Below are 25,516 nucleotides of genomic sequence, written 5' to 3' on the forward strand. Positions count from 1 at the left end.
AAATATGATACAAATACATGAATTAGACATTTAAATAGGAAAGGTGTGTTTTCATAATCAATAGAAAATTGCTACCACTATAAAACGGTCAGACTCACATTTAGTTTGAATTAAACATAGTCGATATGAGGCTTGAATGTTAGTTTGGAGTTGTGTTAAGTGCTACACTAGTCTGGAGTATTTACATTTAACAACTTCAAGAAGAGAAGCTATGTGAAAAAACAAGAGTGAAAAGAATGTAAAAATATTTCAAAGTACCGAACGGAATCTGTGAATTAAAATATGCAACAGCATTATTGTGAGCTGTGTAAGAGCTTGTCTTTCTTTTACTTCCACTGCTGCCAGTAAATTTATTTAACTGCAGCAATGAATCAGAGGGTGGGGGGAAAAAGGATTTAAGCAGATTTGCACTTTTTTTGTTGCGTTACTATGGCAACTGTGGCTACAGCATTCAATATTTACAATAAACCACAGAGGACAGTAGCCTGCTGCTGCTGTGAGAAATGTAAACATTTAGTTTTCCATCAACTGTCGAATTACTGAGGCGTTCTGTTTTTTTTTTATAGAAGTTTACTTGATTTATACCTAGAATAAACCTGTTTTAGATGAGTCATTAAAGAGATGCTGGGTCACATCTGAAATAAAAAAGGAAAGGGTTTAACAGGTTATTCCAGTGTTACAGAGAGCTCAGTTGAATTGCAGCAGGTTTGGAAGTTTCCGTAACAGTCCGATGGCTGAAGTATGACATTCTAAAACACCATCTGTTAATTGTAAAGCAACTTTATTTCTCCTTCGTCACACTACTTTGGTACAACAGGCACCGTTTCCATTTCAAATGATGATCATCTCGAATCGGAACGCTCTCGCCTGATGTTTGTTAACATTGTGAGATGACTCGTGTTAACTGTACGTGGGCAAATATTAAATTGAATTATCTGCACACAAATCGAAAAATCCATTTGAACAAAGCAAAAACATTGCTTTGTTCAAACCGTTTGGACAGAATTGGGGGGTGACAGTAACAAATCGACTGACGCATTCAAAGAGCAACCTTTCTATTTTAGTTAAGACTTCTTCAAAAGAGAATAAGCAAATCTCTGGAACTTGTGAAATGGACCAGTACAATCAAACTGAGAACATGCAAGACAAAAAAATAGACATTACAAAAGTAATCCATGTACAATTATACACACAAAATAAACAAATAAAGGGAATTTTCTTGATGGAAATGCAAAAGAGCAACGTGATTGCTCCAAGTGCCTGCACCCTCACCATGTCATTAGACATTAGCTTTTTAACTACATTTCTCAAGCTAATTTTCTTCTAATTCCAGGCCACTGGGGTCAAGTTTGTAGGATAGAAGGTCTTGACCAGCAGTCCTGTGATCAGTATTCAATTTCTGACTCGAGATTCAGGTTTAGCAGGAGTGTATGTACCACGTAGGGAACACGGGATTATCCAAAGTCCTTGTTGGCCTTGAGTTATAACCTAAATCAAGCTATATATGTTGATCTTAACGTTTAAAAAAAAAAGAAATCTACAGCTGCCCACAGTCTGTGATGACCAGCTTCTTTGTAGGCGTGCCTCCTTTGGTGCCAAGCTTCCCCATCTGCTGCACCACACTCATTCCATCCCGAACCCAGCCGAAAGCCACGTGTTTGTAGTCCAGGTGTTCGGCTTTCTTCAGCGTGATGAAGAACTGCGAGTTGTTGGTGTCGCGTCCACGGTTGGCCATCGACAGAATCCCCGGGCCTGTGTGCCGAATGCTGAAGTTCTCGTCCTCAAACTTGCTGCCGTAGATGGACTTACCGCCTGTGCCGTCACTGTTGGTGATGTCACCTCCCTAAAACACCAAAAATAACAAGCAGGTATGTTTAGAGTTTGTTAACTGCAGCTATAAAACTCCTAGAGTTTAAGCTGGAATAAAACTCTTTACAGGTCCATGGTGTAAAAATGAGTGACACCTGAACAGACAAGACAACTCCTCCTACCCTTTCCCAAACATGTCGGGGAAATGCAGAGGCCTTGGAACCAGCAGCAGGATCATTGCTCCGTTTTACACGACAGTGATACAGAGTGTGCGGTTATATTGTCTGGTTCAGCAGCCTGACCGTAAAACTCAAAACCAAACTGCAAAAATCAAATAAAAAAAAATCTGTGCATTGGTCAAACAATCATAAGTGATTTTTCTGAGGCACACAGAAAAGCGAACTCCATCTCCTCCTCCTCCTGCTGCTGCTGCTGAACCAGAAATGGTTAAATAACATCAAGCCTACAGACCATTATTATGCACGGTATGTCTGTCCTGGGTGTTTGTGTGTGTGTATTTTATGTCTAACTTGTATCTGATGGTAAATAACAATATTTATCTCTTAATTCAACAACTGTTTAACCCTTATATTCAGGGACATGGTTGCAAACCTTGATGGTGTGATAATGGAGAGGAAACTCCACCATCTTTAGATTTGTGATGAAACTGAAGGCGTCTAAATTCTCACAACGTCCTCACCTGACACATGAAGTCTGGTATGACTCTGTGGAAGACTGAGTCCCGCAGTCCAAAGCCTTTCTCGCCAGTACAGAGAACCCTGAAATTTTCTGCCGTCTTCGGCACGACTTGGGAGAAAAGCTCTATGGTAACGGTGCCCAGGGTTTCGCCGTCGGCGGACACTTGGAGAAACACCTGCGGATTGGTGTCCCTGGAGTGCGCTTGAACTCTAGACATCTGCGGTGAGATGCTGGAGTCCTCACTTAGAACCAATCTTTTCTGACACTCGCAGAATGTCTTCTTGAAGGATTCGGCTAACTCTGGGGTTTTGAACTTGGCCGCCAGCTGCTCCACTGCGCCGTCGCCGTCTGGGAAAACAAGAGACTATCATCACCTGAACCACTGCTTTAGAGAGACAAAAATAACAAGAGCAGTGTGCATGCTTAACGCCTCTGTGGTTGGAGATTAACATCTTGCACATTATTCACAGGCAACAGTTTCCTCACTGTGACAAAATTGTGTGTTTCCAGAGCTAGCTAACCCACATAAGCAGTAACTTCATTGGTTACTGGTGCCAAGTATGTACCTGAATAGTCGGTGGCGGTCCACAGCAGCGCGTTAGCGGCAACATTCATAGGTTTGAGCTCCATTGCCTCCGAGATAATATGGTTGGCACAAACCCTGAACACCTGCTCTCTTCGCATTAGGATTCGGTAGAAATGTTTGGTCGGGTGGAAGAGGATCTTGAGGTCGCCGATGCCGCGCTCTTTCCACTGGCCAAGGTCTCTGTCCCACCGGAACAGCTTGGCACGCTCCTTAAACAGAATTTCCTCGTCCTCCTCACCAGACTTTGTCTCCACCTGAAACACACAATTATGTGATGAGCTTTATGGTTAGAAAAGGGAAAGAAAAAAAAATTCTCGGCGAAGAATTTCACGACCTCTGGCAGTGACACTATTGGTTCAAAGTGAATGTCCTCATTATTGGGAGCCTCCTCTTCATCGCTGCCCTGGTCGTCGCCTCCTTTTTTGGGTGCCGAGTTCACTGCGGCCCCAAACACCATCGCTCCGGCATTCGCCCAAGAGAAGCTCGAGTCTACACGGCGAACAAAACAATATGTGGTGAATGTAATTCTATTACAAAGATAACTTTGGTAGATACATGGCAAGACGGTTGTGAGAGAAACTTTGAGCTAACCTTGGTTTCCAAATGCAAATCCATCTGTGTTTTTTGCCAAGTCAGCGAATGAGGAGCCGCCGAGTGAGTTGAAACCAAAGGGGGAGTCTGCATCGGGAAAAACAGAGTGAACATAAAATACTACTTTGAATGCAGTTATTCACACCAACAGACAGTGGGTTGGACAGCAACAGAAACATGGTGTTGAAAATGTTTGATTTCTTTTTCTATGAAAAGAAGCAATAAATCAAATTAATGTAACAACAATAATCATCAATAATAAAACAAATCCTCCAAAAGTAGAAGAACTGGAAAGTGAAATTAAAATAACTTTTATTAAGATGTTATAACCTTATTCTTATTGATGCATCTATTTGAAAGCAGCATTTTACAATTGTAGGTTCTCAGGGTGAGCAGTTAAATTACTAGAATGACTTGATTGCACATTTGTGATGAGCAGGCACACAAAACAGGGACATTTTAAACAGCGGAAATCAAGGTTGCGAAGACCAGTATGTGGTATATACCTTTACTAATGGCCATAGAAATGGTAGAAGCTGCAGTTTCGGTGATGGACTCCAGCTCTGGACTCTTCTTCGTTGACAGGTCAATTGGACAGCTGCTGCTACGAGCTTCACTCTGAGTCTCTGTTGGCTGCTCTGAGGTCTGCTCCTGTGGTGTAGATGTGCTGTCCACAGTGTCTGTGCTGCTGGTGCCTGGTGCTGGCTCCTCTGAGGCTACAGCAGTGCGGCTCAAGTTAATGCCCATCTTTAACTGGGCGTCCTGACACAAGGAAAAAGGGACGGGGGTGGGGAAAGAAAACTTACTTTCAACACAATAACACATTTATCTACTACTAAAAGCCAACACTTGTTGTCCACTGTTCTCAGAGGCTACCTCCAGTATTTAGATCAAGAAGTTAATTAAGCATAAGTTCAACATGTGTGTGATTCAAATGCCTTTACAGAATTTAGGCATTTGACTAGACAAATTTACAGAAGATAGACATTCCTAGCCTTGTTAAATTATTATTCTACTATATACTTTACCAGGTCTTGCTGCGCTTTGCGGATTTCGGTCTCAAAGTCTTCAGGCTTGTCAGGGTCTGTGTCGCTGTCTGTGGTGCTCAGGCCACAGAAGAAAGTGGGTGGAAGCTGGAGGCTCTTGGCCTTTTCCTCCTCCTGTGGCGTTGGCGTCTTCTCCCACACCACCTGACAGTCTGGCTCTGGATGCGACACACACAGGTTGAGGGCCAGAGAACAATCACTTGCCGTTATGGCAGCAGTAGACATGTTGAAAATAATTATAGTTGCTCGCAAGTGTCAGGCATGGATCAAAGCAACTAGTGCAGAATCCGCATCTTAGCAAGTGCGCTGGGGAACTTTGAACTACATTGAAGGACTTTGAAAGGTTGTGAAGAACTGTGTTGAAGAAAGGAATGGGTACAAGCACAAAGGACAAGTTCAAAGAACTTTGAATTTGGTACAGCCTGCCTGAACTTACTGGAAGAGCTAACTTGTGCAGTTTCACCGCTCCCTTTCCTTTCAGGGTCATCAAAGATCTCTTGACTTTGATGCCTTTCAAGCAACTCAAAACAGGCGGAAACTAAACCAAATTTCTAGGGATCCAGTGTCTGGAAGGGCTTGCTTTGGTAGGTTTGTTGCTAATTTTAAAATCAGACAGATGGTTCAAATAAGACTATGTACTGGCTGACCTAGGGCTTTCAAGCTTTTCCTTAAAATCTATTTTCAATATTGAGAAGATAGTCCCCTTGCCGTTAAGGCAGTTTTGTCCTTTCTACAGGCAACTTGTCTGTATGTAAGAATATGGAGCGACAAACTGTTTTGAAGACTATGATTTGTGGGGGGGATGGGAAGCTTTGAACGGCTGTGTAGAAGAATGTACTAGAAGAAGAGTGGTGGAAATCAAGAACTTGTGATTATGATCTTCGAACTGTGGCGAGCAGCATTACAGCTCTCAGCGTGCAGCCTGCTGACAATCATTTGAAGACGACGACGATAATGACTAAACCAAATTGCTGCAAAATCAATGAAGGTGCACACCATCGCTTGACACTGGGCATTCTTGGGTTTTACCCGACTCAGCATAATTATGTGCATGTACAGTGACACCTACTGTTTAATGTAATGGCATTAGAGCGCACACAGAAAAATAAGAAGAGGAAACATACAGAATGAGCTAATGTAGACACAACAGATATGACATACATACCATCACTACATGCTGTGGCCCCAGGAGGATCGGGGTACAGCTTTCCATTTAATGCTTTCACTGCCGACTCATAATCCTCGTCTGAAAATTCAACATTAAACAAGTATTACATTTTTTTTTTTGTTCTTTGGGAAAATATTGGTTATCCGTTATCTGAAATATCTGTTAATTATATTGTTCCTACTTCACTCTTACTAACTTCAACAACAGACAAAAAGATGTCACCATAAAAAAATTCTTCAACACTTCAATTTTACTTATTTTTACTAAAACAAGAGGCAACAAAGTCTAAAATTTAGGAACTGAGGAAATTACTTGATTGCTTTTATCACTTCTGCTGAATCAGTGAAGCACAAAATGAAGCCATCTATAGAACAAAGTAACTCGACTTAAGCATTCAGGTATTGTTAATTATCAAAATCATTGTTTTATGTTTCTGTAATGTTTAATAAAGCAGGTATCATAGGTATTATTGTTACCTATGATTTTTCAAATTTACCATTTTATGAAAAAAAGTAAAGCACATTATTATTTCTTTATTAAGTCAAATTATAGAACTTTTTTTATATAATTTATATTTTTGCAAAGAGAAGTTTTATCTGCATTGAATTGTAGCTAAAGAAATAATGTGTGTAAAGAAATAAATAAACTAGATTATTTGTTTCCAGAGCACCCACAGACAGGACCAAGAATTACCATTTAACTATCAAAGTCAGTCATTAAAAACACCCAGCTGACGTCTGAGATATTAAAAACAGGATTAGTTAAATAAAGAAAGTAAGCTCATTTTAAAAAAATTAAAAAAATCTATCTGAAAACAATGTAATAAGCTTGCACTGAGATAATCTCTTAGTATACATTTTCATACTTGTGTTTCATGTCATTTGCTCTCACCATCAGTTTCATAATCACTGGAGTAACCCGGTTCATTCTGGTAGCAGAAGAAGGTGAGCGGCAGCAGGAGTTTCTTGGCCAAAGCTTCCTGTTCAGCAGTGGGTTCCCTGACGTACACAACTTCCACTTCAGAGTCATCATCTGACCCTGCATCTCTTCCTTCAGCCTGTGGGGGCCCTATGACACAGAGATACAGTAGAGGTAGAAAGATTATGTAGTCAGGCTAGTAAAAGAACTGCTCAGAGCAGCGGAAATTAATCCGCTTTATTCCCTTAATAACCGCAGGTGTTAGTTCCACACGCACAAAAGTCATGCACAGCAAAAACAAATGGCATGCATTCCATTTACATTTGGGTGAGACAGCATTTCTGTATGCATGTCACTGTGTTTCCCATTTTGTTTTGCAGGCTACACCAGGTATTGCTCTTGCACTCCATCAGGACACATGATATCTTCAAATTAAATTGCATCAATAGCAGAGGCCAAACTACACAGGGAATAGCATTTCACACAGTTGCTACACATCCTGCACTAAAAATGGAGTGTGTGACACTGACACCGCGCACTCCTTTGTAAGAGAACACCGAGTAATTTTCTCAGCTCATTTTTCAATACCTTTCTTCAATCTAGATTTAAGACTTCGAGGAATCGGACTAAACACAGCTGGAAAAATGTCTTTGGAAGGTGGAAATACAGCAGTCTACCTTTAAATTTATTTAGACATGGCAAACTACCCAAAATATGGAAACAAATCTTCATAATGTAACTAACATATTTTTTCATATTAGATATTAGAAGATAATACTGCATTGCCATTCACCTAAGAGAAAATAACTCCACCTTTACCAGATCTAATCTACTTAAAGTACTGTAAAGATGGCAGATATTCAATTTTATTCTGTTTTTTTTTTTAACTCATTCAGTAACTGCTGTATTTAAATTACATAATAACATCCACCTTGAATTAGATAATGCTGAAAATCAAAATGCTGTGTTTTTACAACTTCTACCTGTGTGAGGCACTTAATTCTTTTGACAAGTGCTGAAGTATTATTCTAAATTATTAAAATGCTTTGTGCATTAAAGAAAAAACTGCACCTCTGCACTCCGGGCATGCAACACATTAGCTTCACTGTTTTTTCCACTCCGTGCATCCAGGTTATTTCTTTCAAGTAGTAAGGGCCAGTCAGGTGACAGCTGATAAGTGTTAACACACACTGTAGTAATAAGAATACCTGGGGGTTCAAATTGGGTGGTTGAAGTGCTGGTCCAAAAAGCCATTGGGTTATCTTTGAAAAGCCTAAAATCCAGCCCTAAGGGATGATGGGTTGTTGGGTGAAGAGAAACTAATTGAGAGGTTGTATCAATGTCATAAAACAAGGCCAAAGGAGACCATAAATGTGAAATATTTGTGCATGTAGTAAAAAGAAACAGTATTTAGTATGATAACTGCTACATGTGTTTCAAATGGAAAATTGTGATTTTAACTCAATTTCTATCCTAGTGAAGACTGAGAAAGGAGTCTGACAAGGTCAACTATGACGACCATGGAGCAATGGGATGGAGATGGAACAAGACAACAAAGTAAAAATAAAAACAGTCCTGATACTCATTCAAAAACAGAAAATCTATGATAGGATATTTTTTTTTTACCTTTCTCTGGGATTTTGAAAGCAGGTGATGCAGGCAAGCCCTTGGCAAGAAGTCCAGCATCTCTGGCATTCAAACTGGATGTCGATTCCTCAGTGTCAGAGTGAGACTTTGGACTGCCAAAAATCTTCTGAAGACTATCAGTGCCAAAGACAAACTTAGGAGGAGACACCACTGTCTTTGAGGAGTTGACTGGTGTTGGAGACACAGGTACACATTGCACACTGTCGGGTAGAAGCTCTGTACGTTCCTTAGTGGTCTCCTCCAGAACAGCGATTGCTGCACTCCCACATACAGCTGGAGCAGCAGTCTTTGCAGATTCTTCAGGCCCAGTGTTTTGAAATGTGACAACTCCTGATGTCACTGGAGTCATAAGTTCCTTTTTATCTTGTGCAACCTTAGCCTCCCCAAAGACTTGTTTGAATACATTTGCAGTATCCAGCAGCTTGAATCTTACAGCTAACTGCTCAATATTACCCTCTCCTTCTTCAGCAAAGTCCATGGCACTCCAGACCCAGGCCTTCTCAGCACCTTTCATAGGCTCCAGCTTCATGGCAGCCGTGATCCAATGGTTGGCACAAATCTTAAGTACCTGGTCTCTCCTCATTATTAACCTCACTCGTTTGGTATCATAATTCTGTAATATTTTGAGGTCTCCAATACCCCTCTCCTTCCACTGACCCAAGTCCTTATCATAGCGATACAGTTTGGCCCTGTGACTGAAAACGATCAGTTCATTTTCCTCTCCTGTAGAAATCTCCACCAGATCAGGTAGGGGGACTACAGGTTCAAAGTACTGGCCATCCCTTTCCTCATCCTGCTCATCGTCAGTACCTACTGATGATCTGCTCTGGTTAAGCTTAGCAGGGGACTTAGATGGACTAATGCCAGGTTGGAAGCTGAAGCTGAACCCACCAATGGATTCTCCAAAGCGGAAAAGATTTTTTCTTAGGGGGCTACCGGCAATGGGAGATGCATAGACAGATGAGTCAGCTGTATTATCTAAAGCGTCTTCTCGTAAGTCATAGTTGTCCCACTCCAAAGTGGGACCAAGAGTTTCACTATGAGCTTTGGTTGCAAGGCTTGAAACATTGCTAGACGTTGTAATATCTCCTTGCGTGTCATCATCTTTTATCTTTGTCTTCTCATCTGTCAAAAAGAATTTCAAGTCTTTTAAACCAGATTTCATTTCCTCTGCTTTTTGAATGAGATGTGCTGTTCTACCTGTGTCAACAAGCTTGTGGGGAGTTTGTAGAGGGATATCCAAAAGCAATCTCTGACACTCTTCAAACTTCTCCTTAAACTCCTCAGCAAGCTCTGGGGTTTTAAATTTAGCAGCCAACTGTTCAAGGCTAGCCTCTCCATCAGAGAAGTCATTGGCCATCCACATCCATGCTTTGTCCGAGCCTGCCAAGGGTTTCAGGTTCATCGTGGTGGTGATCCAGTGGTTGGCACACACCTTCAGAACCTGCTCTCTTCTCATGAGCACTCTGAGCCTGCCATTGGCATTGTTTTTCAGAAATTTGAGGTTTCCTACACCACGCTCTTTCCACTGGCCGGTGGTTGGGTCAAATCTGAACAGCTTGACACGCTGAGAATAAAGAACCTGCTCATCTTCCTCTCCTGTCACTAGGTCAACCTTATCAGGCATCTGTACCACTGGTTCAAACTGAATGTCATCATTTTCCTCCGTTTTATACATGTCATCATCCTCCAGCTCATTTGAGGCATCCGTTTTGGTAGGGGTTGCCTGAAAAGATGATAACACCTGCTCACCAGCCCCAGCGAAACCCTTGAAATTTGGATCTTTCTGGCAAAACTGAAAATCACCTCCAGAGGACATTGCCAGGTCAGCAAAACTGAATGTATTGGGTTTTCCAGAAATTAATGGGTTTTGATCTTGTTCAGCTGGGTCCACTTCTGGTGTAGATATATTTTGTTTCTCATTGTGTTTGTCAGCTATGCTTTTCAGAAAACTGGAGGCTGACCCTGAAGGAGGTGCTGGATCATCAGTTGAGGGGGGTTCTTTTGCAGTGTCTTGAATGCCAAATTTAAAGCCACCAGTAGGGATGGGCATTGAGAAAGAGAAGCCTGAAGAACTGGTGGTAGATCCAGACTGGGAGGCTTCAAACTTGAAAGAAGCAGCGGAGCTTTTATCTTTGTTTTGACCAAACTGAAAAGTATTGCCACTTTCAGAAGGTATTGTGAATCCAGTTCCGGTTGGCTGACTTGTCAGAGTCTTGGTTCCAAAGCTAAAGTTAAAAGTTGAGGCACTGGGAGCAGTGCTGGTTGTGCTTTTAGCAGTGGGATTTGGTGACTGACAAGACAAACATTTACTGGCAAAGCCATTGTTTCTCACCAGACAAGTGTCACAATCCCATTCTCCACCTTTCTTGGCAAACATGGCTTCTAAAGAAGGTTTCTCATGTGGGGCCTGGCAGGAAACGCATTTAGCAGCTGATGCATCATTTCTGACCAAACAACAATCGCAGTCCCACTCGCCGTCTTTCTTTGAAAAATCAGACCCAAATCCTGACACTGCTGGCAGATTTGATGATATTGGAGCCCCTACTTTTAATTTAGAAGTTGGATTTGGGCTACTACAAGCAACACATTTGTCAGCAGAGATTTCATTTCTGACCTCACATACATCACAGTCCCACTGCCCCGGCTTCTTGCTGAACTGGGCACCAAACCCATAGTCACTAGCAGATGAAGAGGACTGCACTACAGGTGGTTCTGCAGCTGGTGTGGTTTGTGCTGTAACAGTTGTTATAGCTGGGGATTTAAGAGCTTTGCAAGAAATACAACAATCTGCAGTGGCCTCATTTCTCACAGAACAGCTTTCACATTCCCACTGTCCTGGCTTCTTTGCAAATTGAGCTCCAAAGTTAGAACAAAATGAACTGGTTACTATGTCAGCAGGTTTTGAGGCACCAGTCCCAAATGTAAAAGAGGTCTTACTATCTCCAAAAGCCCCAAAAGCTCCAAAGCCAGTAAATGTAGAGACAGAACTACTAGGTTGTGATGAATCGGTTCCAAATTTGAAATCAAAAGTACTGGCTTTGCTATCACCAGCAGCATTAACGTCTGGCTTTGATGTAGCATTGGGATTGGAACTCTGACATGCAACACATTTCATATCTGTGGGCTTATTTCTGATACAGCACACATCACAGTCCCATTCCCCTTCTTTGATTGCGAACTGTGCTGCCAGTGATTTAGAATCTTTTAAGCTTCCCTCTCCCTTTTCCTTTTGAACAGTCTTTTCAGGTGATTTGACCACAATTCTCTGGGCTTCCTCAAACTTAGCTTTGAAAAGAGATGCCTCATCAACAGTTTTAAATCGGATTGCTAGCTGCTCTGGCTTTGGTTCTTCATCTGCATAATCAATGGCTTTCCACACCCAGGATTTGTCAGAACCAGCATTTGGTTTCAGTAGCATATCAGTGGTAATGTAATGATTGGCACAGATCTTCAAGATCTGTTCCCTTCGCATTAAAAGGCGGACCTTCCCTTTAGTGCTGTGTTTTAAAATTTTAACATTGCCAATACCTCTCTCCTTCCACTCTTTTGACTCGGTGTCAAATCGATACAGCTTTGCCCTATTGCAAAACATCTCCTCCTCCTCTTCCTCACCGGTTTTAACATCTACTTTATCAGGAAGAGGTACAATGGGTTCAAAATGAGGGCCATCCTCTTCATCCTCACCACGGGTACTGTCATTGTCACTCTCTGCTGCTTTCTCTGCCTCTGCTACACCACTGGATAACCCAAACACTGGCATGGCAACATCACCAAATTTAAATGGCTGGTTCACTTTTCCAAACAGACTTCCAGTACCAGTGCTTTGAGTAGTATCAACAAAAGAGAAGCTTGGAACACTTTTAGTACCAAAGGTGAAAACACCACTTTGGCTAATGGGCTGCTCCTGAGCAGGGGATTTTTCTACAACAGTCTCCTGTTTAGTAGGGATGTCTGATGTAAGGAGGCCAAGTAGGGTTTCCCTGTTCTTGGCCTGAGAAGGTGGGAAGGTGAAATCTCCATCATTGGATTTAAAGTTGGAGTTGAATTTGAAACCAGCTGAAGGTGTTGACTGGGCAACTGCCCCTGCTCCAAAACTAGGCACTTTGGGAACTTCAGCAGGTGCCTGCTGGCTGAATGACACTTTCCCAAAGTCCATGGGCTTACCCTCTGCGCTCTTTGGCGTCTGAGAAGGAACAACAGATGGCTTGGTGAAGTAGCCAGGTTCAGGTAGAGGTGGGTTAATGGTTTGTTGGGTTACACTCTGGCCATAATATTCTTCACTATATGGGGAAAGGAGGCTTGTGGCTGGTGATTCAAATCGCAGAGGGGCACCAAAAACTTGTTCTTGTGGGGGGTAAATGCAGGGTGGGGCTGTTTGCAATGGAGGCGTGTGAGTGGGCTGTTGGTAAGCATACATATGCTGCTGAGGTGGCATACGGTTCATACCATACATTGGGCCCTTTGTTAAAAAAAAGAGAAACAAAAAAAATAAATGTCAGTCAATATTCACAGAGCAAGTTTTCAAATAAAAATTCAAACTGGATTAAAATGATCACCTTAGTGGGGGTTACATTTGCTGCTGTGCGCAGGAGATACTGAGAGTTATAAGCTGGAGACTGGTTGTAAAACACAGAGGGACCTGTGGTGGCAACTAAAAAAACAAAAATAAATAAAAAAATTTTCACAAAAATATTTGTCCAATACTTATAGTGGAAAAATAAAAGTTGAATATTCTTATTCAGTGTACTGTGCATACCTGTTAGGGGGGCACCATGGTAGGACTGAACTGGTGTAAAAGACTCCTGTAGGCCTTCAGCCCCGTAGCTCTCCCCATACATCTTATGATGAGGAGAGCCTGCGTTCCCTGAAGCGTTGTGCCTCAAATCATGAACTTCATTCTGCAAAACAAGCAACTTAAAGTGAGTTATTATCTTAATAGCAGATAAAACTAATTAACACAATTCAAGTCAGCCAGCTGTTGGAACAAACATATACTGCTTTGAATTTCTATCAAAGCATGAGATAATATTGGCACCCAGTGAATATTTCACTCTCAGTGAATCTGTGTCGAGGTTGCATGAAATAATAATAATACTAAAAAAAATCTATTATTCTGACCTTGAGGGCTTCAACTTGCTGACACAGCATCTGAAGGAGACTTTTCTGGTCATCCACCCACTGAGGTGGTGTCTTTGGAGAAATCTGAATAAGAAGTGAAAAAAAATGATAACAAGTGTTCTAAATGTACATTTCTATAACTTCAGATTAGGGACTTAATTTAATTTCTAATTTCAAAAACAAGCTGAACGTACCAGTCTTTTGGACGGAGAGATGATGCTTTTGTTGGGAGACGGAGTTGAAAACTTGATGTGTGAGTGGGAAATGGTGGCATTGGTTTCTGTAGGATGAGCAGGACTAGAGTGGACTGGTCCTCGTTGACCCTCCTCCTCCTCATCCATTGCCTCCCCATTTTCTCCTAGCTGCTGGTTCACATCATTCAGGAGGTCGAGAACTTCCTCCATGGACACAGGCAGCTGAGACATAAAATGTAAACTGGTTATACTGCTGTAAATTAGGGCTAGGTTCAAAATATCTATTGTCCAAATTATATTGATTTTTTATTCGGAAGACATCGATTCATAGAATCCTTTGATCAGTCTTTTAACACATGCCATTTCCTGTTCCCGGTGACCCATTAGTTCCAGTTAAGCCAACAGCTAGACTAACAGCTGAGTCTGCAGATTTGTTCATTACTTCACCATCTGTGGTGTAGATACTCCTACAAGCCACTTTTCCTATGCTTTGGTGTTATGAACGTTTGATTTCTTTGTTTTGTTTTGTTTCTTTGAGTCCTCTATTGTCACCTTAAAACATCATAAGATCAATGTTTTGTTCTAATGAGTAAACAGGGAATGGATACAGGCCAAGCTGCATTCAAAGCACCCTCTGATGGACAATTTATTACTTTGAAATGTGTGATGGCGATTGTATGATTGATATTTTGAACTTGAACTGGTTTAGTGTTTGAATTATCATCTACAACTGCACTGTGTGCTCATATTCAATAAAACAGTGCAGTAATGTAACTACTTTGAGGTCAATTTTGTAAAGTAATATTCTTAAAGATCCATCAGGTTAGAACAATTTGCAGAGTTAGGTGAATATATCTTTCATTACCAAGCAAAATTGGTAGGGAAACTGAAATATCGCAAAATGAATCAATATTGAATAAAATCAAAAACTGAATCAAATCAGGACCTTGTGAATTGGAAAAAGTACAACGTTAAGTATCCACTACACTAACTGGATTAGTTAACAATGTGACATTAGATCTAAAAAGTTCAAAACATGTACCTTCTCAAAGTCATCAGCATTGGCATTGTAGATCTTAGACAGGTAGGTCCTGAACTTTCTCAGATAAGTGATGCACCTATCTTGGGTTTCCTCAACCCCATTGCTGGCCTCCTCCGACAGCCGCTGGTAGATCTGCCAAAATCACACATCACAGCACATCACATCACAGAAACAATATCAGAACATGCTCATATTCAGGTATCATAAGCATGAACTGTAATATAAACTATGAACTAGGGATGCACCATTTTTTGGGCTGAGTTTGACCTGCCGATACCGATTTTAGCCAATTCCAATTTCATTTTTTAAAACTTCTTTACATCACACAGAGATTTATTTTCTAGCTTTTCTTTAATATAAAATACTAACATAGAAATATAACCAACTTTTCAGTCATGTAGTCTGTTGAGAAATGGAACAGGTTAACAGATAAATTCTTCAAGACTACATGCACACATCTTAAAAGTGCAGTGCCATGGAATAACCATTCTTTTCAACTTAAAGTTTTGGAAACGTAAACTTCTGTATGAAAACAGATGTAAGAGCCAGGTAATGGCAATAAAACAATGAATAAATAACAAATAAAAAAAAAAAATGAAAAAAATAAATATAGCCTGGCAGCATAAAGATATTTCTCAAAACACACCGGCAATCGCATCAATGGCAAGTTTTTCTTTGAAAGCAGAAGCATTTCTGCCTTGTCACCAGTTTGAAAGTCTGTTTCTTTTCTCATCTGCTACATTTCCAGCCAGGCTAAACAAGCGCTCACTGTTAATGCTTGTACATGGTGCAGAGAGGTAAGCCCGGGCAAGTGAAACAAGCGCAGGGAAACGATCCTTGTCGATTACAACGTGTGCTGCGGTTGCTGCGCACTGTTGATCATGTGGCATGCAAGTGCATTTGACCGGCATAAAATCGGCACATTTCTGTCTGACCAGCCGGTCATGCCCGATCACGTGAAAATTGGCCAATTCCAGTCACTGGCCGATCAATCGGTGCATTCCTACAATGAACTATAAATCAATCTGAACAAATTCTTGTGAACTGAGGATCATTGTTTGCTCAATTTCTTTCAAAATGCAACAGTATATGCACCAATGCAGCCAACATTTGAGAAACATTAACAAACTACTTATTTAGGCAACTTCACATTTAAACCAATGGCATCTATAAAATGTATTACAACTGGACTTGCATAGCAAAGTCACAGTCTGAATTATAAGGGCGGCATGGTGGCGCTGGGTTCAATTCCTGGTCTGGGACCTTTCTGTGTGGAGTTTGCATGTTCTCCCCATGTCTGTGTGGGTTTCCTCCCACATGTTAGTTACATTCGGTCAGGTTGGTCCCTTGTTACGGCGCACTCAGTCGCAGCGGCTCTGATCAACCTTTTGTATAATGACAATAAAGATGCTTTCCTTTCCAATAAAAATAATCTTAAGTCTGAATAAAAACATTAAAACCACTGTGGAAATTAAACATTTAAGACTATTTCCCCAATGGGGACTGGCACGTAAGAAAAATTTATGATGGTGGCAGCACTACTGCAGTTTCTTCAGGCACGTTTGAGCTACTGGCTGCCCTGATCGGGTATACCGTGTCAACAACGATTTACCTGGGCCAAATGCCAGATGGAGGACATGTTATTGATGGTTTCCAATGTAGCAATGGCTTCCTCTGTCCTGCCTTCAATATCAAGGAGAGCCGCATATGCTATGTTGAATTCCTCTTCATAAGTCTTCACAGACGTAATCTGTAAAATGAGATTTCTCATTTGGCAAAATCTTGATTTTAAAAGCATATTATTGCATGCAACATTTCCTACAGTGATCCCAGAGGGAATCACCACTAAAAGCATTGAACCTACTGGACACTTACTGCAACAACATTTAACAAAAACCACAAAACCCTACATACACACACATATATATATATATATATATATATATATATACATATACATATATACATATATATACATATACATATATACATATACACATATATATATACATATATATATACACATATATACATACACATATATATATACATACACACATATATATATATATATACACATATATATATGTGTATATATGTGTATATATATATATATATATATGTGTGTATGTATATGTATGTGTGTATGTATATATACACACACCCTATTAATAAATGTTACATGTTATAATTTTACAAATAAAGATAAAAAAAAACTAAAAGTTGGCATAAAAATGGTTAATTAAAGAGCCATTTACCACTTGTATCAAAAAATTCAAAAGATAATCACAAAAGCATAATACTAACCCGAATGTCTTTAGAGGAAAAGTGTATGAAGAGTGGGTCAAGGGGTTCAGGTATACTGCGTCTGTTTTTGATTTTTTCCAACAGCGGGAGGACGACCTTCCAGTAGTGGACACTACGACCAATGTACTCCTTCTGGTCATAGTAGGAGTTTACTCCATCACCCTGGGTAATTAAACAAGCAAAAACAACTGAATGTGAAAGAGAGAATGTGCAACAAGTAAGCAAAAGAGCATGCACTTTTCATCAAAGTAGTTTCTTCAGCACAAATGGACATCACAGTCAAAAGGAAGCACATAAGATTTTGTATGCATATTTGCATACATATGCATAGGTAATTAGCAATAATCAGTTACTTGTTAATAGATATATATGTATTTTTCACATAAGCACATAAGTTATGTGAACCTAATAAACAAATGGGGCTATTGCTTGAAAAAGCCGATGGTGTTGTCCCGTTGTTAAGTCAGGCTAACCCGAGCAAACGTGGTGTATTAGGATTACATCCAGAGGAGTTTGTCACAGAGGAAATGTTCTTTCTTTTTTAACATCTTTAACAGTGTTAACTGTATGTAGCAAGTGATGACCCTCAAGCAGTAGCATCATGGCTGTAGCTGGCTGCACTGTTCTCTGCTCAAGTCATGGCCCCACGCTTCTCTCATGCTGATAAACTGTTAAAAGTGGCTTCATCTCCCTGCCCTCCGACCTATTCTGCAAATAACATTAGTGTTTTGGGTTGGTGTGCTCCCCCTGCTGGTATATGTTGTGACTACACTGCATTTGTGGTCTAGAGAAATGACAGGTGAGAAGAAAATATGTATTTGGTTAACTAATTATTAATTAATTAATTAATTAATTAATTAACAGTTCATCAACATCCCTTGCATGAGGCCATTTGGACACCTTAAAGTTAGTCACATTAAGGAGTGAGTGACAAATGGGCACATGTCTCTAAGCAGTATCTGGCAAGGTGATGAGAAATCTGAGTAGTATCTTTCCATGTGTTACTGAATGTCTACTACCCACAAAAAGGGTTGCTTATATACTAGTGCAATCAAGTACACAGTTTGAGAGAATTTGATACTTAAATATTATTCTAAAATCACAAGTCAAAGCAGCTCTTTATGTGTGGATGGTAAATTCCACCTTGCGCCAAGAGGCAACACTGTATGTGTGTGTGTGTGTGTGTATGCGTGTGTGTGTGTGTATCTGCATACCGTCTGGTTAAGAGACTGGGCCCAGTGGATGGCCAGTGCTGGTTGAAGTCCATGTTTCTCTCCAGCCCTCAGAGTTTTCAGCCCATGTTGAATAACCATGCGTAGCTTGGCTGACATGTTGGGGCTATAAAAAATTACGTGTCAGAAACACTCAACAAATATGTACTTTTAAAGGTTTTTCCCGAAACGTCACACTTGCTGAAAACCAGAACCAAGCACCCACAACCTTAAATTTCGCATCATTAAAAATATTTAGACAAAAAGAGAAAAGGATTTGGGTGGCAGTAACATAACAAATGTGTGCGGTCATAGGTGAATATCAATAAACAGATATGATTTGACTACATCATTATTTGCAATGTCCTTGCAATGTGGAATACACCACATACACCATACATAATAACTTGCTGAATGATACAGTCACTTTAACAACTTATACAGCTGATATTCAGACTCACGCTGCTCGATTGTGAATGAGGCTGTAGCTAGCATCCCACCACTCCCTCTGTCTGTCAGTGGTCAAGAGGCGAAGGAGAGGAAGGGGGAGGCAGCGTGGCTCATAAAGCTGCTGCTGCTGTTGCTGCTGTTGGTTCATTCCACTGCTGATCTTCGCTGTCTCTTGTAACTGACAGTGGCTACAGAACACCACACCGAGTAAAAACACCTGAACAAATTAAACAAGGCAAAAGTCAGAGACAGTGCAGTTTTAAAAAAAAGAAAAAAAAAGAAAAATAGTCAGTCAGTGTCAACATTTCAGAGTCAAATAAAAATGACACCCCAACTAGAGCTGCAACTAACGATTATTTTCATAATTGCTTAAGCGCATATAAGAAGATAAATGTTTTAATAATGCAACCGATTAATCCATTATCAAAATAGTTGATGTTTAATTTAGTAATCGATGAATCGTGTAATTGTTTCAGCTCTAACCCCAACCCCAACCCCTTAAGAGGAACCAAATAAGAAAGAAACAAACCCCTTAGACATATTAATTTGATTCTCTTCTGAGGCTTTCAATCTGTGATGGAAAAACATGTGCATAGTCTGAAAGCTCTAATATAAAATGCTGTAAATGTAACAGGATTGGTGCACTATATCCTCTCTCATACATTGTTTAACGCCTGGGATTTCCTGAACCTTGGAAATGAGAGTAAAAACCTAATTTTACTGAAAACCTCGTTCGATATACTGTAAACCCTCCAATCCAGTCCAAATGGCGGTACCTACCTCGAGGTCTAGTAAGCAGATGGATTCTGGTGCATCCGTGTCCAGTTTGGAAGTTTCCAGGGGAAGCCTTGGAAAAAGCTGCCCTAGCCAATCCCGCAGTGCTGGTCTTTGGGCTCGAAATGTCCACTGCAGCCCCAACCAGCTCAGATGTTGCAAGTCACCACCATGCAGTTGAATGGAGCCTACAAATAATGTGATAGTTATTACAATGTAAGTGAGTTTTTAAAATACTACTGCATTAGTTATTAGTTTTTACCAGTGTCATATTTGGCCAATTGAGATAGCTCTGGAACAGAGGTGTTGATTGAACGAATGTCATCATTGGCAATAAATGAAGATCCAGTGGAGGCCTGCGGTCCAAACAGGAGTTCAGACAGGGAGTCCCGACCACTGCAGTTACCAAATGCCTCCACCACCTGCACACAGTACACCATTAAGTCAATCTCTAAAAATCACTGGTTAAATGTAAGGGAAGTAGTGAAGGAATGATTTATGTTAGTGTGAAATTATAAGTACAAATTAAATTATTTGTTACTAAAACTGGCTACAGAGGCTATAACCTTCAAGTAAACTGACAAAAAACAAATGCACAGACCTCTCCGATTGAAGTAGACGAATCCATGCTCAGATTGAGCAACATGTGTCCAGCCTGACTCTGTCGATCGTTGGCCAGTAGTTCGAGAAGCTGTGGCGCTGACTGGTCTCTTTTAATTTTAGGCTTTGGTCGAGGGACCTGTTGGAAGGATAAACAGATCAATCTGGGAAAGTATTTTCAAAAGGTTGTTGGCAATGTTTGCTAAATGAAACGCAAATGAAGACAGAAAAGAACAAATACCACATAACTTATAACCTATACGGTAGCTGTTTAAGTGCTACAGCACTTAACATAGATCAGAATCCTCGTATGTTAATAGAATACAATTAGAATAATAACAAAAATAAGCACAAACACAATTTTTTTTTACTTTTTTGACAACAAAAGAGTAATTTACAGCTCTGGCAGGTCATTGGGTATATTTGAATTAACTGGTATGTCAGTACCTGGTATGCTAGCAGGTAGCAGAGTACAGCAAAGTCCGCAACATCCCTCCAGGATTGCTGGCGATCCTGAGCCAGCTTCAACAGCAGTGTGGCAGCATGAAGGTAGAGGTGACCTCTCATCTCCACATACACCTCACACAGATCGTCGGTGTAGCGGCCTGCAACGCTGCTCAGCAGGTGCATCGCTTGATCAAAACTGTCCACACACAAAAACACATACACTGTTTATGACACAGAGTTCCCTGTATTGTGCATTATTGGAATTAATACAAACATTCACCATGAAGCTGGCCAAAAAATAAAAAGCTAAAACACAAATTAAGAACTAAAGCATTTCTGAATAGCATACAAAACTGTGACCATGATTCTGGATTTTAACATTAATTGTGTGTCCACAAATATAATTTGGGACACACAAATTAAATGACTAACCCTTTGAGCGCATCAAGACTGGACTGCACTCGGCTCTCGGACAGTGAGATTCTCAGCAGGTTGCAGTGGGCCAACAGCAACTCTCCCTGGAGACGGCGACACATCTTTTCATTGCTGGCTATGCTGGGCAGAGCCAAATATTCCTGGGAAATAAAAGAGTGCATCATTTTAAAGTTAAATAGGTTAGAGGTCAGGTTAAATGATTACACAATTGTTGAGTTTGTGGTTGGGTTGGGTTTTTTTTTTAAGTGCATGCTCACCTTCAATGTGCGCACCACAACTGTGTACCAGTCCAAACTACGGCTTAGCATGCCCCTTTTCTCAGCAGCCAGGCAATGCTTGACAGCTTCATCCAGTCGACCATCCTGACAGAACAGCTGAACCAGCTTCACGTTTACATGTGCATCACCCGGCCTCACTGCCAGCTCAGCCTGGAGGAGGTCAAAAAGTCGATTCCAACCCTGCTGACCCTGACGACTTAACAAACGCTCCTGCATGTAGTAGCAGAAATAATAATTAAAATCAGCACTTTTAATGAATCTCATAAATGACCTTGACTATGCCTAACCACCCATCTAATTTTCTTTGACAGTTCTACAATAAACCAAATCATTTTTACACTATTATAAATGAAATTGATAAAAAAATTATATATTAATAATAAGAAAAGTGACAGCCAGAACAGGCTGTGATTGAGGCACAAATTAAGATTAGAATCAGATGAGCTGAAAGATTTGACAGATACAGTGTCTATCAGAGCTCTTAATAGAGGTTCAGATGAAAGAAACCTCACCTTCAGGTTGAAGACTGCTATGTTTCCTGGCAGCAGCTTTGCAGCCTTCTCCACCCAGAACTCTGCTCTGCCATCACATTCCTCCGTATTAACCAGTAACTCAGCCACCTTCAACACCAGGTCCCTCTGGGCTGGGTTCAGGTCCACTGACCGCTACACACATACAGAAGAGAAAAAAAGTCCTTAAGAGTCTGTTTTTTTCTACAGCCTGTAGACAAGCGATCCATCCAAAAGGACAAGGCACTTTCAAAACAAAGAGGTGGGGAAAAAAGGACAAGTAGCATGCTTATAGTTTTACTGGGTCAGGAGGTTCTCATATTGTTTGTCATTGCTTATCACAGCACAGCAAAGCATGAAAATTAACAGGGTTTATTAAGCCAAAAGTACTCTGAATACTGACTGACACCTTGGACAGGTTGTCGGTCCATTACAGGGCCAACATACAGACGAATAAGCTGAACCACAATTTAGAGGGTCCAATTAACCTCTGCATGTTTTATGGACAAGCAGAAGGAAACATAACCCATAGCACTGTGTGAGCCATGTGTACCAAATCATAGACTCCCCTAACATGTGGCCACATGCAGCATTTTGCTCAATCACTCTTTCACATGTAGACACAAGGATCAATAAGTAATGACAATTCATGTGAATGCATGGCATCAGAAATTGATGCCATGCTTGGACTAGAACTTTGACTTCAAGATTCAAGGAAGGCTTTGCACACACTTTTCAAAGGTGTTTTTTCCCTACCTTGTAACATCCTACTGCTTTATTAATGTCTCCTTCTCTCTCGTACAGCTGTCCAAGGAATTTGTGTGCTTTGGGGTCTCTCTGTTGGACTTTGAGATACTCCGATACATGTCTAGGAATAGTATGAAACAGCAAGATTACAATCATACAAAAGTATTGAGAAGCAATAAAACATGCAGTCAGCAGTCACCAGTTAATGTGTTCACCTTTTTGCAAGTTCATATTCCTTTGCTTCAAAGTACAATTTAGCAAATATAAATCCTTTCACTGGTTTCTGGAAAAAACAAAAAGAAATAAAGTTAAATCTCAGAAAAGCAACAATATTATGAGCAATAATTGTTTCCAGTTAATTTTATCATGCTATGGTGGCAAATGCAATCACAGCATATACATTTTTAACAGGATGTCTGCTGGCTGTTCATCAGCCCTGATCTCTTAGTACTGACTTGATATGATTAAATACTTTGGATTTTGTGGTGACACTGCCAGGAAATCAAATAACATACCGTACCTGTGCAGTATGCACATAATGATAATAAGCACCTGCACCTGTTTCCTTGATAACAAAATGTGTCTTTATTGTGTTGATTAGCATTGCATTTGATTGACAGCACAAGAGCCATTTTTGTTCTTCGACATGCAGGACGTGCTATCCATTAGGGATATAAGTGGTATACCTCCAGTTAATGGGAGCGTTGGTTGTTGCTCAATCAGGTGGATACACATATAGTTTTTTTGGCCGTGTAAAATGGTTTATTATGACTGAATAATTGCTCAGCAACCGGTGCAGCTTTTTTTGATTGGCAAAAAATCCACTACAGACAGCATTGCACAAACATACACAACAGTGGAGCCTTTTCTTAGTGAGGGAAATCTGTAGACAAATAGCTGGTTGTTGTGTGTTACTTGTTTGGCATTATAGCCTAATTTTTGTTTGTACATACTCTGTAACACCATTATAGTACAGCATTTTAGTTTTACATAATTCTCCTTGTTCTAGTTGTTTGTTTGCAGAATGTCTGTAAGAATTTATGTATAAATAACTGGTCCTGAAATTATCTTCTCCCGTTTCAAAAACCAACAACCAATTTTGACACAACATACATAGTTGCTTAAATTCCTGTTATTTCTGGGACCTGGTCAGTAATAAATCTTGGATAGGCCTTTGCTGTTACAGATCCCAGTATGATCCAGAATGTGGATCATACTGTTGAGAGGTGACAAACAAGTATTTTTGGTCCATTCTTACTGTCAAGCTTTTATTATTATTATTATTTAACAATGTATGCAGGAAATTTGAAACTTCTAAAGAGAACAAATTTACTATTCGACAGAAATGAAACTTAAAATACACTAGCACGCCTACTGCCTCTCCATAATTGTGGATGCAAGAAGGGGAGGGACGATGTTATTGCATTCATACCACAACCAGGATCCTGAGTAATGATCATTATTTCATATATACAGTAAGAGTGACTTGAAACCAACCTTCCAAAATCACCGGTATTATTTTTTTTATATTTTTTTTTTACTGTGTATAATTAAGAAGTATAAGAATAAAATATAATAACAATAAGAGCAATTCTCTGAGAATATTTAAAATGTTGGTATAAAACACATAAACCATTCGGTCATGATCCCTGCATTTGTTTGTGTTCAAATGTATACGACATAGTTAGGTTTTAGTTTGGAGGTGCTCGAGGGTTTTCACAATAAATGTAACGTTAGCATGAAGATACGGAGGTCCCCTAACAGTAACGTGTATACAGCAAAGCCTCACTCATAATATATATATTACGGAGAGTGTGGTTGTCCCGAGTGTACTGTATGTAACCACTTGTATTAGCTGGAACAAGCTGGCCGTGGAAGTGGAGGCTAAACAGTTAGCACTGTCGTAACGAAAGCCCATGCCGCGCATTTCCCGAGGATAAAGGGGAGGGCAAGGCGAGAGGCTCGTGCGCCGGTACGCTAACGTCCACGATGCTAGCCGGAAAAAAATATGAAACTTTGATGAGAATACTGGACTCAAGCAAAGCGCGTTACCGTTTAACTTATTTTATCTTAAGAGCGTTCATGTACCCAGGTATCCAGGCTGACACATGCTGGCTGACATGTTTATAGCAGTAAGCTAGCATTAGCCGCCGGCTGAACTTACCTCTTTGAGTGAGGGAGAGGAACTCTGAATTGAGGAAACGTAACGATCCACTTCGGCCTTACTTCGCCGCATGGCCTCCCAAATAAGTGCCACTTAAACAGCGAACTAAGGTTCACAGAACACCGAGAACTCACAACATAAAAAAAAACTATCAATATCAGCGCGACTGTCACTCCTTAGTGTGAACCGCTCTTGGTGCTGTTGCGCAGTCTCGTTACCATCAAATGGCAGGGGGTCACGTGGGCCGCGAGCGCTCTTGAATCAGACTCTTTGACCAATGAGAAGCAAGAATTCCCTATGACGCACGCTGACCAACGTTACGTGGGAAGATATTGGTTTTCTAAAGACCTACACAAAACATAAAAGTTGATTATTTAGTAATCAATCATATTATATTTTATATATATTATCTAAATTTCATGTTCATTTAAATTCAAATTTGTGAAGAAAACCATTTGAATTATACTTACAAACAAAATCTTCAGTTAAAAACCAAAAGGCTGTAATAACTGGAGATTTGTGGTCCCGATTCAATATTTTTTTATAAATACATATTTAATACATACATAATACATAATAACAGTTTTCTTATGCCCCCCATGTAACATCAGGTCTGCTTTTATCTGCTTATTTGTGTTTGTGTTTACTCCTAAGTTCTGTTAGTGTCTTTGTGGCCGATCTGTTATTAATAATAAAAATAGGGTAGGTTATGGCTTGCTGTAGTTTCAATATTTGATGTCCAAATTTGACTTCACAATGACAAAGATACTGTA

The 25,516-nt window shown here is 40.3% G+C and overlaps 1 protein-coding gene across 2 annotated transcripts; it reads right to left on the reverse strand.

Annotated features, from left to right (window-relative positions):
• Positions 1-764: 764 nt before the first annotated feature.
• On the reverse strand, positions 765-24,953 carry ranbp2 (RAN binding protein 2). 2 transcript variants are annotated; one of them, XM_044033692.1, is made up of 30 exons: positions 24,744-24,953; positions 22,795-22,862; positions 22,589-22,700; positions 21,836-21,988; positions 21,303-21,533; positions 21,043-21,185; positions 20,611-20,806; positions 20,165-20,302; positions 19,826-19,985; positions 19,570-19,751; positions 18,801-19,006; positions 18,343-18,466; positions 17,129-17,290; positions 16,434-16,571; positions 14,822-14,953; positions 13,780-14,001; positions 13,586-13,669; positions 13,224-13,365; positions 13,024-13,118; positions 8,444-12,926; positions 8,026-8,103; positions 6,791-6,967; positions 5,897-5,977; positions 4,714-4,889; positions 4,192-4,447; positions 3,686-3,772; positions 3,429-3,583; positions 3,075-3,348; positions 2,510-2,856; positions 765-1,843 (listed from the first exon to the last, which is right to left on the reverse strand). In XM_044033692.1, the coding sequence occupies exons 1-30, from the start codon at positions 24,813-24,815 to the stop codon at positions 1,538-1,540; spliced, it is 9,180 nt and encodes a 3,059-aa protein (XP_043889627.1). In that variant the 5' UTR covers positions 24,816-24,953; the 3' UTR covers positions 765-1,537. The 2 variants fall into 2 exon arrangements, with proteins under 2 accessions (XP_043889627.1, XP_043889626.1); XM_044033691.1 differs by lacking the exon at positions 8,026-8,103.
• Positions 24,954-25,516: the final 563 nt, after the last annotated feature.

The sequence above is a fragment of the Solea senegalensis genome, linkage group LG9, assembly GCF_019176455.1.
Source record: "Solea senegalensis isolate Sse05_10M linkage group LG9, IFAPA_SoseM_1, whole genome shotgun sequence".
NCBI classification, from domain to species: Eukaryota; Metazoa; Chordata; class Actinopteri; order Pleuronectiformes; family Soleidae; genus Solea; species Solea senegalensis.